Genomic DNA, 16,747 nt, shown 5'->3' with positions numbered 1-16,747 from the left:
ATTCCAGTCCCCCTCTGTACTGGCGATACCTCCCAACTTTGTGTCATCTGCAAACTTTATTAGCACATTCCCGCTTTCTGTGCAAAGGTCGTTAATGAGAATGTTAAATAAGGTTGGTCCCAAGAACAGTCCCTGAGGAACTCCACTAGTAAGAGCCCTCCCACCTGACAGTTCACCTGTCAGTGTGACCCGTTGTAGTCTCTCTTTTAACCAGTTCCTTATCCACCTCTCAATTCTCATATTAATCCCCATCTTCTCCAATTTCACTAATTATTCCCCATGTGGAATAGATCTAATCTACCTGCATTACTGAAATCCAGGTAGATTAGACCTTTAGGCATTCCCTTGTCTAAAAAATCAGTTATCTTCTAAAAGGCGGCGATCAGGTTGGTCTGGCGCAATCTAGCTTTTATAAAGCCAGGCGGAATTTTACTCCAATTACCATTTATCTCTTTGTCCTTAACTACTTTCGCTTTCAAAATTTGTTCCAAGACCTTGCATACAATTGAGATCAAACTAATGGGCTTGTAGTTTCCCTGATCACTTTTTTGTCTTTCTTAATAATAGGTTCTATATTAGCAATTCTCCAGTCACAGGGTACAACTCCCAAGTTTAAAAAAAACCAACAAGGAGTCCGGTGGCACCTGAAAGACTAACAGATGTATTTGGGCATAAGCTTTCGTGGGTAAAAAACCCACTTCTTCAGATGCGCCAGTTTTTACCCATGAAAGCTTATGCCCAAATACATCTGTTAGTCTTTAAGGTGCCACCAGACTCCTCGTTGTTTTTGTGGCTACAGACTAACACGGCTACCCCCTGATACTTGACTCCCAACTTTATGGATTCATTAAAAATCCTTGCTATTGGGCCAGCAATTTCATGAGTCAGTTCCTTTAATATTTTTGAATGGAGATTATCTTGCCCCCCCGCCCCCTGCTTTAGCCCCATTAAGCTGTTTGAGTTTGACTTCCACCTGTGATGTGGTAATTTCTACTTTCATGTCGTCATAGCCACCCTGCTACTATCCCTAAGCTCCTCATTGCCCTTATTAAAAACTGAAGAAAAATATTTGTTGAGGTGTTGGGTCAGGCCTAGATTGTCTTTACTCTCCACCCCATCCTCCGTGCTTAGTGGTCCCACTTCTTCTTTCCTTGTTTTCTTTGTATTTATATGGCTCTAGAGCAGAACTAGAGCAAAGCTGACCCCACCCTGAGACTTTCAGAATGGACTGGATAGAATACTAGACAATGAACTGCATTGCTGGAGCACAGTCTAGACCCACAGCATAAGCTAGAATCTGACTTCTATGAACCACAGGAGCAAAGTGACTTTTATTCATAGAATCATAGAATCATAGAATATCAGGGTTGGAAGGGACCCCTGAAGGTCATCTAGTCCAACCCCCTGCTCGAAGCAGGACCAATTCCCAGTTAAATCATCCCAGCCAGGGCTTTGTCAAGCCTGACCTTAAAAACTTCCAAGGAAGGAGATTCCACCACCTCCCTAGGCAACGCATTCCAGTGTTTCACCACCCTCTTAGTGAAAAAGTTTTTCCTAATATCCAATCTAAACCTCCCCCACTGCAACTTGAGGCCATTACTCCTCGTTCTGTCATCTGCTACCATTGAGAACAGTCTAGAGCCATCCTCTTTGGAACCCCCTTTCAGGTAGTTGAAAGCAGCTATCAAATCCCCCCTCATTCTTCTCTTCTGCAGGCTAAACAATCCCAGCTCCCTCAGCCTCTCCTCATAAGTCATGTGTTCTAGACCCCTAATCATTTTTGTTGCCCTTCGCTGGACTCTCTCCAATTTATCCACATCCTTCTTGTAGTGTGGGGCCCAAAACTGGACACAGTACTCCAGATGAGGCCTCACCAATGTCAAATAGAGGGGGACTATCATGTCCCTCGATCTGCTCGCTATGCCCCTACGTATACATCCCAAAATGCCATTGGCCTTCTTGGCAACAAGGGCACACTGCTGACTCAAATACTGACTTATTAATACTGGTGCCCCTCTGCCGAGAGCTAGTACAAATCTGGGGCCTTGCTGGTTGGCTTCCCAATGGCGGACAGATCAGGGACATGGAGTTTGGGAATATCCTTAGTGTAAATTGCTTTATTTATTCCTATGCACCAGTCTTGGGACAGAAACAGTCCCAAACAGCACGTAGTACACCCCCTCTTCCAGAAATCCCAGACTGCATATCAATGCCCAGTCCCCATGAAGCTACTCGGTACCAGGAATTGCCCCCAAATATAGAGAATAAAGCAGAGAATAAACTCTGCTGTCTGCCAGAGTTTCTCCCAAAGGTCAACTACAGAACAAAACTTAAAACACAACAGCATTTCTTTAAAGACTAAACACTTGCTCACAAACCAAGAAAAAGAACTAAAAGTAAGACTAGGTATAACAGTGACATCTATTGACTGACTCTTGCCATAACAGCACTGTGGTTCGAGCCCCGCTGTTCACAAGGATTAAAACATGGTTTGATAAAAAGTTTTTTGTTCTGTGTAATCAGCAAGCTTTCCACAATGCTATACAAATAATCTTATCGGTTCTCACTACCCCACCACAAAGTGAGTTACTATCATCCCCCCTTCACTGTGAGGAAAACTGAGGCAAAGGTGGGTGGCATGACTTGCCTAAGGCTAGAGGAGGCATCCGCCTCACAGTTAGGATTAGAATTTAAGAGCTGAACACCTAAAATCCAGGGCTCGATCCACAAGGGCCAAGGTTCCCAACAGTGACCAGCCAGTTCTTTGCAAATCACGCAGTTCTGCCACCACCTCCTTGCTTCCCTCTGCTACATTTTATTGAAATGTGAACTAACATACTCTCAGCACGTTGTTAGTGTCGCTTTTCCACTTAATAACTGCTGTAGTGCCCACGGGCATATTGAGCAATTGTGATTTTGAGAGGAGGGGTCTGCCTCACAATCTCTATTAAACTGTGATAGACACGATGAAAAACTGAGCAGTTTTGCCCTGGAACGTGCCTCATGAGCGGTCTGACACCAGGCCTGCCCTGGAACACGCCCCAGGAGCATCCTGACGCCAGGCCCAGGCCTGAAACATGCTACATGAGCACCCTGATGCCAGGCCTGCCCTGGAACACGCCCCACTGTCTATTTGGGTGCTGCTGACTTTTCTTTGCATCTGGTGCTTGTCTGACTTTTACAAGCCATTTATTTTTTCTGTTTTGTGCTGCATAGTGTCACACATGCAAAATCTCAACCTCTGAGTCACAGCCGGCTTCCTTGCCATGGTGCATTTTTCCTGCATTCTTTGCAGCTGCAAGCACGGTGTGGAGGCACTAGAGAGGGGCCACGTAGGATAACGCATTGGTTAAGCGTTAGTGGGCTGTTGTCACTGCCCTCGTCGGCTGCATAGGATCAGAACCGCGTAGGTATTATTGGTGGTCCAGCAGCAGCCAGTGGCCCCAACCCAGCCCAGGGCACTGTTGTGCTAGGCTGTGCCAATCCCTTGGGGACCACTGTCCCTTAGCTCCTGTCCTTGGTAGATGTCTTGCCTGCAGGTGTTACCCTGCTGTGGGTAGGAAGTGCCTGTGATGCCAACCTCCAGCATCGTAGATCCGCCCAGGACCTCCTATGGGAACTTTCAGGGTCTTGCAAAGTTCTGTGGCTTCCTGCGTCCCTCCCTCTCTCTCCCTCCGCCCCCCATTGGTTCGTGCTGGATTACAGGGCTCCCTTTCTGTTAACGGCACGTGGCTTCACGCTCATGGCCTCAGTTAGTTCTTGGAGGGCTGAGTCCCGTATCTTTCCTCTAGCTGTACTGTCTTCTAGTTCAGCCTTGCACACCGGTGCCCTCGGGGCTAGGCCCTGCTCTTCTGCAGCCTCTACGGCTAGTTCTAGCTCCACAGCAATCCTGATGGCCTCTTCCAGCCCATTCGGTTTCTCCTTACAAAGAACTATCCAGATTTCTCCCCCAGCTGCATGTCATAAGTTGGTCCCTGGCCAGTAAATCCTGCATTTGGTTGTCATAGTCCAGGATCGCCTTGGTGGCCCGGTGCCAGAGGAAATAGCCAAAACTGCTGACAGATTCCCCTTTTTCTTGTCACCAGTTGTTGAAGGCTGCTCGGTTCAACTCAGGGTCTGTGGTCCGATGCAGAGACCACTGTGGAACATCCTTGACAGAGGCACATTCCCCTGGGGTATCACAGGCAAGTCCTTCAAACAGTCCTTCAAACACGCCAGTCCTTCAAACACTTTTACTTTGGAGCAGCAGGCCAAGAAAATCCAGCTTGGCAACCTCTTCCCAGCTAGTTATTCAAGCAGCTTGTTCATAATGGTTGAGCCAGCTGGCCCAGCACTGACCATGCCTAGTATACGCTCTGGGGAAGAAGATGGGGCACCGAATCTCCCACTTGCACTGACCTTCCACTCTTGGGGCTCAGGGGAACATTTCAGTCATCAGGAGTGTTCATTTCTACTCACTAAAGAGATCTCATACCTAGGACAACTGCCTCTTAACTCCTTGCCAACCAGATTCATAGATTCCAAGGCCAGAAGGGACCAGTGTGATCATCTCATCTGAACTCCTGTATAGCACAGGCCAGAGAACACCCCCCCGCCCCGATAATTCCTATTTGAACTAGAGTTTGTCTTTTAAAACAAATCCAATACTGATTTTAAAATCGCCAGTGATGGAGCCTCTACCACAGCCCCTGGTAAGTTGTCCAAATGGTTAATTATCCTTAAAAATTTACACATTTCCAGTTTCCATTTGTCTAGCTTCAGCTTCCAGCAATTGGATCGTGTTAGACCTGTCTCTGCTAGATTGAAAAGCCCCTTATGAAATCTTTGTTCCCTATGTAGATACTTATAGACTGAATCATAGAATCATAGAATATCAGGGTTGGAAGGGACCTCAGGAGGTCATCTAGTCCAACCCCCTGCTCAAAGCAGGACCAATTCCCAATTAAATCATCCCAGCCAGGGCTTTGTCAAGCCTGACCTTAAAAACTTCTAAGGAAGGAGATTCTACCACCTCCCTAGGTAACGCATTCCAGTGTTTCACCACCCTCCTAGTGAAAAAGTTTTTCCTAATATCCAACCTAAACCTCCCCCACTGCAACTTGAGACCATTACTCCTTGTCCTGTCATCTTCTACCACTGAGAATAGTCTAGAACCATCCTCTTGGGAACCACCTCTCAGGTAGTTGAAAGCAGCTATCAAATCCCCCCTCATTCTTCTCTTCTGCAGACTAAACAATTCCAGTTCCCTCAGCCTCTCCTCATAAGTCATGTGTTCCAGACCCCTAATCATTTTTGTTGCCCTTCGCTGGACTTTCTCCAATTTTTCCACATCCTTCTTGTAGTGTGGGGCCCAAAACTGGACACAATACTCCAGATGAGGGCTCACCAATGTCGAATAGAGGGGAAAGATCATGTCCCTTAATCTGCTGGCTATGCCCCTACTTATACATCCCAAAATGCCATTGGCCTTCTTGGCAACAAGGGCACACTGTTGACTCATATCCAGCTTCTCGTCCACTGTCACGCCTAGGTCCTTTTCCGCAGAAAAGGATCAAGTCACCCCTTAACCGTCTCTTTGCTGAGCTAAAGATTGCACTCCTTATCACTATAAGGCACGGTACCTTTAATAATTCTTCTCTGAACCCTCTCCAATTTATCACCATCCGTCTTGAACTGTGGGCACCAGGACTGGACGCAGTATCCCAGCAGCCATTGACAGAACCAAATAGAGGTAAAATAACCTCTCTAGCCCTCAGAATTCCCATATATACATCCAACGGCTGGCAACAGCTTCACTGGCTAACTGATCGGTCTCAAAATGTAATTGGCCACTACAACCTCCAACCCTTTTCAGAGTCGCTGCTTCCCAGGATAGCATCCCCCACCTGTAAGTATGGCTGACAGTCTTTGTTCCTAGAAGTGTAAATTTAGATCTATTAAAATGCATATGTTTTGCTTATGCCCAAGCTTATCAAGTGTTCAGATCACTCTGAATCAGTGACCAGTCCTCTTCAGTATTTACCACTTCCCCATTTTTTGTGTCCTCTGCAAACCTTATCAGTGGTAATTTTTGTTTTCTTCCAGGTCATGGATAAAAATGTTAAATAGCATAGGGCCAAAGAATCTAGTGGGACCCCCACTAGAAACACACCTGCTGGAAGATGATTCTCTGTTTCCAATTACACTTTGAGACCCTTCAGTTAACCAGTTTATAATTAATTTAATATGTGCCATGTTCATTTTGTATTCTAGTGTTTTTAATCAAAATGTTGTGTGGTACTAAGTGAAACATCTTACTAAATCTAATTTTGTTACATCAACACTATTACCTTCATCAACAAAACTTGTAATTTCATCAGAAAGTATATCAAATTAGGGTGGCAGGATTATTTTCCATAAACTCATATTAATTGGCTTTAATTATACTACCCTCCTTTACTTCTTTATTAATCAAGTCACATATCAGCCACTCCATTACCTTACTTGGGATAGGTGTCAGAATGATAAGCCTATAATTACCCTGGTCATCAGGTTTCACCTTTTTAAATATTGGTGTATTATTAGCTTTCTTCCAGTCTTCTGGAAGTTCCCCACTGTTTCAAGACTTATCAAAAATCAACATTAACAGTCCAGCGAGGGTTGCCCTCTGCACTCCATTGCTCTGGGCGCAGGCAGGGTTCCAGGCCAGGATCGGTCAGTGACGTATCTTGCTGGGGCCTCTCTGCACTGGCTCCCTGCCCAATCTCCGTTGCTTTCCCACAAGTCCTGCCTCGACCTGCTCCTGGCTGCAATGTCCATCAGTCACAGCCTGCTCTGAGCTCTCTCCCTGACGGTTACCAAGCGCCTTGCCTCCTGGCTGTTCCTGGCTTTCAAGCTACCACCACGTCCCCGACTGCAATGTTTCTTTTTGGATCAAGGCCTTCCACAGAATTTCTGCTCCCTCACCTGGGACAGGGATGTGCCTCCATGTCTCTCCCCCACCCCAAGTGGGTTGATGGGAATGGTAGGCCCCTGCTTAGCAGACTCATTGCACCTATATTCTCCCATGTGTGCCATGACTAATTCCTCTCCATTCTTGCAGATGATTAGACTCACCCCCTCAATCTCCTAGCTCAGCTAGAGCTTTTCATTCTTCCCTCGGAAATCAAGCCCTCCAGCTCGTCAAGTTCCCTCCATGTGCCTGAGCACAACTTAGCCAAGTGAATTTTGTTTCTAATAAACTTGCTGATACATAAATTACTGTCTGGGCAGGACACCTCTATAATTACAGAAGAAAATGGCATGTTCTTGTCCAGTCTGAAGGCAGCATGCTTTGGTTTCTCTTTAAAGGGCTCGATTGTGCACTAGTGAAAGATGACCCCGTGTATTTTCAGCACTCTGCAGTGCTTGCCGAGTTAGACACAAGAAAACAGACGTTCAGCCTGAATTCAAAATAAACCCAAACAGTAAAATCCCCACGGGCTGGAGAGCATGCATCGAGCTCCTCCTACCAACCTGCGAAGAACAGAGCACAACATGGCTGCCGGTCTCTGCAGGCAGCAGAGTCTGAGCACTTCCAAGGTGCGGTGCACGGAAAAGAAGCCTGTCACTGAGAACTGCAGCAGGGTGAAGAACGGCGACTCGCTGGAGCTCCTGTGCTGCGGCTGAGGTTCAGGGAATGAGAACGAACAGCTCAGCAACGACCTGACAGGCTTGCAGCGAACTGGTCCCCCCCCATACCCCCTACGCCAGGGCAAGATGAGCCAGAGAGGGTCACACACAGGCAGAGGCAGCTGGGCCTGACTTCCCCATCCTGTGCGGTGGTCCCTGCAGCCATCACTGCCTCATCCCCATTATCTGTCTTCCAGAGTGCTGCAATCGGACCTTTTCTTGCCATTGATCCCTTCTAGGGGGGCCAGAGGTCGATTTTTCCTGCCTTGTTCAACTCTTCGCTCTCAATCTCTGGGAGCATTCATGGAAGCAAAGCCAGGGGAGTTCTACTTTTGAAACCCAGTGGAATGCCCAGAATATGAAGATTGCTTCTCTTTGGCTTGTTTTCCAGGCCCTCCGGTTTCTCCCATGCTCTGATTCGGGGAAGCGGTTTCCCTTGTAGCTCCTTTGTTGCAGTGATTCGTTTCCCTGAATGTGAGGTTTGAGATTTGAATCCAACACAAGGAGGGACTGGCTGGTGAGGAGCTGTTCTGCCAGGAAGCCCCTCAGCCATATTCCCTTTCTCCAATTCAGAGATTTTAAGGCTGGAAGGGACCATTCTCCATCCCTGACCATTTTTAAATCCAGACTGGTTGTTTTTCTAACTGATCTGCTCTAGGGGTTATTTGGGAGCAGTTCTCCAGCCTGTGCTACGCAGGAGGTCAGACTAGATGAGCACAATGGACCTTTTTGGCCTTGGAATCTACCCACCTATGATCTAGTTTCACTTTCTGCATCACCCCAGCCAGAGAATGTCACCAAGTGACCCCTGCATGGAGCCCGGAACATCTGGTTGAGTTAGAGAGCATCTTGTAAGACAAGCAGGCTGGGTTTAAAGACTGCAAGAGATGGGGAAAACTGCACTCTAGGGAAGAAGAAAAGGAGTACTTGTGGCACCTTAGAGACTAACCAATTTATTTGAGCATGAGCTTTCGTGAGCTACAGCTCACTTCATCGGATGCATACCGTGGAAACTGCAGCAGACTTTATTTATACACAGAGAATATGAAACAATACCTCCTCCCACCCCACTGTCCTGCTGGTAATAGCTTATCTAAAGTGAGCATCAGGTTAGGCCATTTCCAGCACAAATCCAGGTTTTCTCACCCTCCACCCCCCCACACAAATTCACTCTCCTGCTGGTGATAGCCCATCCAAAGTGACAACTCTTTACACAATGTGCATGATAATGAAGTTAGGCCATTTCCTGCACAAATCCAGGTTCTCTCACTCCCTCACCCCCCTCCAAAAACCCACCCCCATACACACACAGACTCACTCTCCTGCTGGTAATAGCTCATCCAAACTGACCACTCTCCAAGTTTAAATCCAAGTTAAACCAGAACATCTGGGGGGGGGGGGTAGGAAAAAACAAGAGGAAATAGGCTACCTTGCATAATGACTTAGCCACTCCCAGTCTCTATTTAAGCCTAAATTAATAGTATCCAATTTGCAAATGAATTCCAATTCAGCAGTTTCTCGCTGGAGTCTGGATTTGAAGTTTTTTTGTTTTAAGATAGCGACCTTCATGTCTGTGATTGCGTGACCAGAGAGATTGAAGTGTTCTCCGACTGGTTTATGAATGTTATAATTCTTGACATCTGATTTGTGTCCATTTATTCTTTTACGTAGAGACTGTCCAGTTTGACCAATGTACATGGCAGAGGGGCATTGCTGGCACATGATGGCATAAATCACATTGGTGGATGTGCAGGTGAACGAGCCTCTGATAGTGTGGCTGATGTTATTAGGCCCTGTGATGGTGTCCCCTGAATAGATATGTGGGCACAATTGGCAACGGGCTTTGTTGCAAGGATAGGTTCCTGGGTTAGTGGTTCTGTTGTGTGGTATGTGGTTGTTGGTGAGTATTTGCTTCAGGTTGCGGGGCTGTCTGTAGGCAAGGACTGGCCTGTCTCCCAAGATTTGTGAGAGTGTTGGGTCATCCTTTAGGATAGGTTGTAGATCCTTAATAATGCGTTGGAGGGGTTTTAGTTGGGGGCTGAAGGTGACGGCTAGTGGCGTTCTGTTATTTTCTTTGTTAGGCCTGTCCTGTAGTAGGTAACTTCTGGGAACTCTTCTGGCTCTATCAATCTGTTTCTTCACTTCCGCAGGTGGGTATTGTAGTTGTAAGAAAGCTTGACAGAGATCTTGTAGGTGTTTGTCTCTGTCTGAGGGGTTGGAGCAAATGCGGTTGTATCGCAGAGCTTGGCTGTAGACGATGGATCGTGTGGTGTGGTCAGGGTGAAAGCTGGAGGCATGCAGGTAGGAATAGCGGTCAGTAGGTTTCTGGTATAGGGTGGTGGTTATGTGACCATTGTTTATTAGCACTGTAGTGTCCAGGAAGTGGATCTCTTGTGTGGACTGGACCAGGCTGAGGTTGGTGGTGGGATGGTTGTTTTTTCCTACCCCCCCCCCCCAGATGTTCTGGTTTAACTTGGATTTAAACTTGGAGAGTGGTCAGTTTGGATGAGCTATTACCAGCAGGAGAGTGAGTCTGTGTGTGTATGGGGGTGGGTTTTTGGAGGGGGGTGAGGGAGTGAGAGAACCTGGATTTGTGCAGGAAATGGCCTAACTTCATTATCATGCACATTGTGTAAAGAGTTGTCACTTTGGATGGGCTATCACCAGCAGGAGAGTGAATTTGTGTGGGGGGGTGGAGGGTGAGAAAACCTGGATTTGTGCTGGAAATGGCCTAATCTGATGATTACTTTAGATAAGCTATTACCAGCAGGACAGTGGGGTGGGAGGAGGTATTGTTTCATATTCTCTGTGTATATATAAAGTCTGCTGCAGTTTCCACGGTATGCATCTGATGAAGTGAGCTGTAGCTCACAAAAGCTTATGCTCAAATAAATTGGTTAGTCTCTAAGGTGCCACAAGTACTCCTTTTCTTTTTGCGAATACAGACTAACACAGCTGTTACTCTGAAACTCTAGGGAAGCTGTTTCAATGATTACTCACTCTCACCATTAAAAAAACTGAACTTTATTTCTAGTCTGGATGTTTAGATTCAGCTTCCAGCCATTAGATCTTGTTATACCTTTGTTCCCATCATCAGACAGCTTTTCCCTGTTTAGATATATACATAGACCATGATAAAGGCAACTTTTAACCTTTTCTTGGCTTAATTAGAGAGGCTGAGCACCTTTAATGTCTTCCTGAAAGGCACCTGTTCCAGCCCATGAATCATTCTTGTTGCTCTTTCCTGAACCCTTTCCAGTTTGACTTTTATCTTTTTGAAGTGCGGACACCATAATTAGACAGTGTTCCCGTATCAGTCTCACCAATGCCATACACAGCAGGAATAGAATCACCCGACTTCAACACAATGTCCCCCTTGCCCGGTATACATCAAGAACTGTGTCTATGCCCCGGCTCTAGGTCTTGCTCATTAGGGAACTGCTCGGTTTTGGGATTTTTTTTTTAAATTAATAAATAACCTTTTTAAAAAGATTCACAGAAGTTGGTGGGTACCTGGGGAAGGGAAGCGGCTAAACATTAACCTAGCACATAATCCCATGGACATGAGCATAAAAGCGACCGTACTGGGTCAGACCAAAGGCCCATCTAGCCCAGTAGCCTGTCTTCCGACAGTGGCCAGTGCCACGTGCCCCAGAAGGAATGAACAGAACAGGGAATGATCTAGTGATCCATCCCCTGTCGCCGATTCCCGGTCTCTGGCAAACAGAAATCCTGTCTCTTCACAGCTACGCGAGAGTCCGCCTTTGTCCACGCCATTGCTTCAGCCGGCGTGGCCTTCGCTGTCACCCGCTCCTGTGCTGAGGGCACCTCCACCATCTGCGGCTGCGACTCACACCACAAGGGACCCCCAGGCGATGGCTGGAAATGGGGGGGCTGCAGTGAGGATGCTGACTTTGGCGTTCTGGTTTCCCGGGAGTTTGCAGATGCCCGAGAGAACCGTCCGGATGCCCGATCAGCCATGAACAGACACAATAATGAAGCAGGTAGAACGGTGAGTGCCTTCCCCACCCCACCTCACCCTCCTCTGCCACAAAACTGGCACATACTGTAGTCCCCTGGCATTTGCAGATGACCTGATTCAACTCCCACTAAGGCAATGGAAAGACTCCTATTGATTTTAGCAGAAGGCGGATCAGGCCCTGGCTGCAGTTACAGCCATGAATGAACCCTGCCAGGCATGCAGCCCTAGTGTAACAGCCAAGCATCTCCACGTACTGACCCAACATCTCTCTTTGTTCAGGCTGGGGCAGATTAAAACCAGGGTGGTAACACACTTGGCACAGCTCGCCCCCCGAAACCCATTCCCCACTCCACTGACGCACCCATGCTCCTAGATGACAGCCTTCCACTAAGACAGTGTTGGCCACAGTAGCAGATAAGATGCAAGGGACCTTATTAACTCCTAGGATAGCAACTGGAAGACTAACATGTGGAGCACAGTGATCTCCAGCTTGTGTACTTTCCATGCTCCCCATTTTGGCAGGGGGTTGTGGTGTAGGGAGTGGGAGGGGGAAGCCAGCCAGGGTTTGCAGCTCTTCACTTGCAGGAGAAATCCAGATTAAGATATAACTTGCTACAAACTAAGAATTCTAAACAGATATTTTGTGAGTATCTTCAACTAGTGAATAACTGCACTCTCTTCACAGGCCCTTTTCAAATAGGCAACATGACTCAAATAGGTTATTTATTATGGGTTGGGGTGTTTTTGGTTTTTTTGCCCAGCTGTAGTCTACACCATTAAACACACAAAATGAAGGAGTAACTCTCCCTGCCTGCATGTGAGAATGCTTGGTTCTCTTTAACTCCTCTCTAACTCTCAAATCTTTTACTCTCAAGAAACTGGCAATACATCCCCAAATCAAAGGCCTAGTGCTTTTAACAGATAACCAGGATTTTCTGCTTCACGCTGAGGTGATTTCTTTGCAGCTGGTCTTGCCCAGTGAAAGTTTCTTGCAGAGACCAAGCCTTAGAATGACAAGCCCCCATCCCTTTCTGTGCCAGGCTGACAGACTGAGTGCACAAGAACAAAGGATTGTCATGTTACTTAAGATGTGGCACACGGAATCAGGACTAGTCTATTCCCAGCTCTCCCAGAGACTCACTACTTGGCATTGAGCAAGTCAGTTACCTACTCTGTGCCTCAGTTTCCCCAAGTGTATTAGAGGGTTAATAGGAGGGGCATGAGTCTAAATCCCTGAGTGTTTGTAAAGCACTTGGGTGGAAGGCCCCAGATAAGTGCAGATTAGAATTGTACTACTTTCTCTCTAGGCGGGGTTGGATTTTTAGCCAGCAGAGAGGCATTCAGGAATCATCACTTAACAGTCTCTATTCTGCCAAACATCGCTGATGTACAGAACCTTCAATGTTCATATTTGGCCAGATATTTAATGTGGTTACTTCCGCTTCTCCGATAGAAAATTTTTGTTCCCTCAGCCTTCAAATGTCAAAAGCAAAGCTGGCTAGTCTAGGATAGTCCAGATAAATCTAAACCAGGATTTTGTGATAGTGGGATTTAATCCTGGGCTTTAAAGACTACATTTTACACGTCTCAGAATCGGGGATTGATGTTATCTACATCTTATGGCTGAGGAAACAGAGAGGCTTAAGCAAGATTTTTCAAGTAGGTCCCAATTTTCAGAGGTTGAGTACCTGCAACTCCAGTTGAAGTCAAGGGGAGGTGCTGGTGCTTGAAGCTTCTGGAACGCAGGGCATGAGCCATCTCAAGCTGGGCAGCCCAGACTGGGGTCAGCTGGAGAGTTTTATCCTACATGACTTGTCTGAGGACATGCAGCAAGTCTGTTGGGCTCACAGAGGAGAGAGGCTCTGGAACAGCCACCTAACAAGTGTAGCAGGGGCAAGAAACCTACCTGGTTTTAGGGTGGATCTTGGTACATTTATGAACGAGATCATATGATGGGGTTGCCTGTAGTAGCAGGGAACTGGACTTGGTGACCCAAGTCCTATGTTCCTATTGCAAAGCTGTGATTAGAATTCATGCTTCCTGCCTCCCACTCTGTGCCTTAAGTCCAAACCCTCGCTCCTTGATGCAGCCATTGTGCAGTGATCGTTCCATGGTCTCGGCAATATTGCAGAGGGCATTTAGAAATTAGAAAGCTGGGAGGTATTGCTAATTTAGAGAAGGACAGAGATATCCTACAGGAGGATCTGGGTGACCTTGTAAACTGGAGTAATAGTAATAGGATGAAATTTAATAGTGAGAAGTGTAAGGTTATGCATTTAGGGATTAATAACAAGAATTTTAGTTATAAGCTGGGGATGCATCACTTGGAAGTAACAGAGGAGAAGGACCTTGGAGTATAGGCTGATCATAGGATGACTATGAGTCGCAATGTGATATGGCCGTGAAAAAAGCTAATGCGGTCTTGGGATGCATCAGGAGAGGTATTTCCAGTAGAGATAAGGAGGTTTTAGTACCGTTATACAAGGCACTGGTGAGACCTCACCTGGAATACTGTGTGCAGTTCTGGTCTCCCATGTTTAAGAAGGATGAATTCAAACTGGAACAGGTACAGAGAAGGGCTACTAGGATGATCCGAGGAATGGAAAACCTGTCTTATGAAAGGAGACTCAAGGAGCTTGGCTTGTTTAACCTAACAAAAAGAAGGTGAGGGGAGATATGATTGCTCTCTATAAACATATCAGAGGGATAAATACCGGAGAGGGAGAGGAATTATTTAAGCTCGGTACCAATGTGGACACAAGAACAAATGGATATAAACTGGCCACCAGGAAGTTTAGACTTGAAATTAGACGAAGGTTCCTAACCATCAGAGGAGTGAAGTTTTGGAATAGCCTTCCCAGGGAAGCAGTGGGGGCAAAAGATCTATCTGACTTTAAGATTAAACTCGATAAGTTTATGGAGGAGATGATTTGATGGGATAACATGGTTTTGGTAGTTAAATATTCATGGTAAATAAGCCCAATGGCCTGTGATGGGATATTAGATGGGGTGGGATCTGAGTTACCCAGGAAAGAATTTTCTGTAGTATCTGGCTGATGAATCTTGCCCATATGCTCAGGGTTTAGCTGATCACCATATTTGGGGTCGGGAAGGAATTTTCCTCCAGGGCAGATTGGAAGAGTCCCTGGAGGTTTTTCGCCTTCCTCTGTAGCATGGGGCATGGGTCACTTGCTGGAGGATTCTCTGCTCCTTGAAGTCTTTAAACCACGATTTGAGGACTTCAATAGCACAGACGTAGGTGTGAGGTTTTTCGCAGGAGTGGTGGGTGAAATGCTGTGGCCTGCGTTGTGCAGGAGGTCAGACTAGATGATCACAATGGTCCCTTCTGACCTTAGTATCTATGAATCAGACGTGTGCAGGTTTCAGTCCAGGCTCAGATGAGAGTTGGGCTAAATCCATGCAACCTCAAAAGAGCAATCTGAAACCAAGCAGGTGGGGCTTGAGCTTCCAGGCTGACTGTCTACTTATTGTCTTCTGGACAGACAATTCTGGATCACATGCACCTGAAGTGTAAGTGTCACGGCCTCTCAGGAAGCTGTGAGGTGAAGACATGCTGGTGGGCACAGCCAGACTTTCGGGCAATCGGTGACTACCTGAAGGACAAGTACGACAGCGCCTCTGAGATGGTGGTGGAGAAGCACCGTGAGTCCCGGGGCTGGGTGGAAACCCTAAGGGCCAAGTATGCCCTCTTCAAGCCCCCAACTGAGCGAGACCTGGTGTACTATGAGAATTCCCCCAATTTCTGCGAGCCCAACCCCGAGACCGGCTCCTTCGGGACCAGGGACAGAACATGCAACGTCACCTCCCACGGGATCGACGGATGCGCCTTGCTGTGCTGTGGGCGCGGCCACAACACCAGGACGGAGAAGCGGAAGGAGAAATGCCACTGCCTCTTCCACTGGTGCTGCTACGTGCGCTGCCAGGAATGCCTCCGCGCCTACGACGTCCACACCTGCAAGTAGCAACCGGAGGGGGTGGTAGGCCAGAGCAGGGGGCCAGTGTCTCCTTGACCCTGGGAGCATCATTCCTCACACAGCGGCCTCATGCATCACAAGATGGTGCCCAAGACCACAACGTACCCGATAAGCTGTGCCGTGATGTATATCAAGGCAGGCGTTCCCTTCGTGAATCCCACCGCCAAACTGAGCAAGCTGGAGTCTAGCTCCTGTACGAGACTCCACCATGGGCTCTCCACACCTCATCTACGTCTCCCAGGCGAGAACAAGGCAGCTCAATGGCAGAGACATTCCACACCCACTTTAGGTCACATAGTTACTGATTTTTCACTAGTTCCACTCTGTTTGACCAGCGTCAGCATGGCAGGCAATCTGCTCTGGCAAGCTAGGGGGACACAGGTCAGGACTGAGGTGTATTGGAAGAGGTGTGTAACGGACTCACAACTGGGAACACATGGGGTGTGTCAGGTCGAGATAGAAGTGCATTGGCACAGCAGCTGTGCAGGGTTGGTTTAACTTTTAACACCGGGTTTAAGCAGAAATGGATTTAACAGTGTGAAACACAGTAAACTGTAGACTTCCTCCTTTCCCCCTTAAGGAACTCCTACCCTGCTGCCACTCTCAGAGCCGAGCATGGCCAGCAATGGTTTCATCACAACCATGCCTTCCCCAGCAAGTCTCTAGCTCTCGCTTGATCTGATGGGTTCTCCAGCTATTTCCCTAGCAGCTGCTTCTCCGGCTGGCCACTACCACAGCCCCTGGTGCCATTCCTGTCTCCACGGCTAGTGTATGCAAACACCGGTGGGCTTTCCCTTACCACACCCAGCCTCGCCGCTCCCTACCCGACTCCACCATTTGTAGGGACGTTCCTAATACGTCAAGTACCTGACTTGAAACAAAATTCCTTGCTTTTTTAATCAAGAAAAAAAGGTATTTAATAAATAAATAGCACATTTATTGCCTTGTAATTATTTTTTCTGTAGCCCAGTATCATAGCACTGACTGGAAAATCCTTCCCATCAACCTGCTGTATCCAAAGTTTGTACAAAGTTGTAGAGGTTGTTGATTTTTTAAATTTTATATTCAGAAAATTCTCTTTTTATAAGCATTATTTATTATACAATGTATATATCTTTGA

General features: G+C 47.0%; 1 protein-coding gene across 1 annotated transcript in view; it reads left to right on the top strand.

Annotated features, from left to right (window-relative positions):
* WNT3 (Wnt family member 3) overlaps nucleotides 1–15,615 on the top strand; it is an 85,812-nt gene extending 70,197 nt beyond the window's left edge. The window contains exons 3-4 of the mRNA XM_077806216.1: nucleotides 11,397–11,662; nucleotides 15,136–15,615. Of these exons, the coding sequence (XP_077662342.1) occupies nucleotides 11,397–11,662; nucleotides 15,136–15,615 (746 nt within the window). The remainder of the gene's footprint in view (nucleotides 1–11,396; nucleotides 11,663–15,135) is intronic.
* The last annotated feature ends 1,132 nt before the right edge of the window (nucleotides 15,616–16,747 follow it).

Source organism: Eretmochelys imbricata, chromosome 27 (genome assembly GCF_965152235.1).
Source record: "Eretmochelys imbricata isolate rEreImb1 chromosome 27, rEreImb1.hap1, whole genome shotgun sequence".
Lineage (NCBI taxonomy): Eukaryota > Metazoa > Chordata > Testudines > Cheloniidae > Eretmochelys > Eretmochelys imbricata.
The sequence above is the reverse complement of the archived record's forward strand: the minus strand, read 5'-3'. Positions and strand labels throughout refer to the sequence as shown.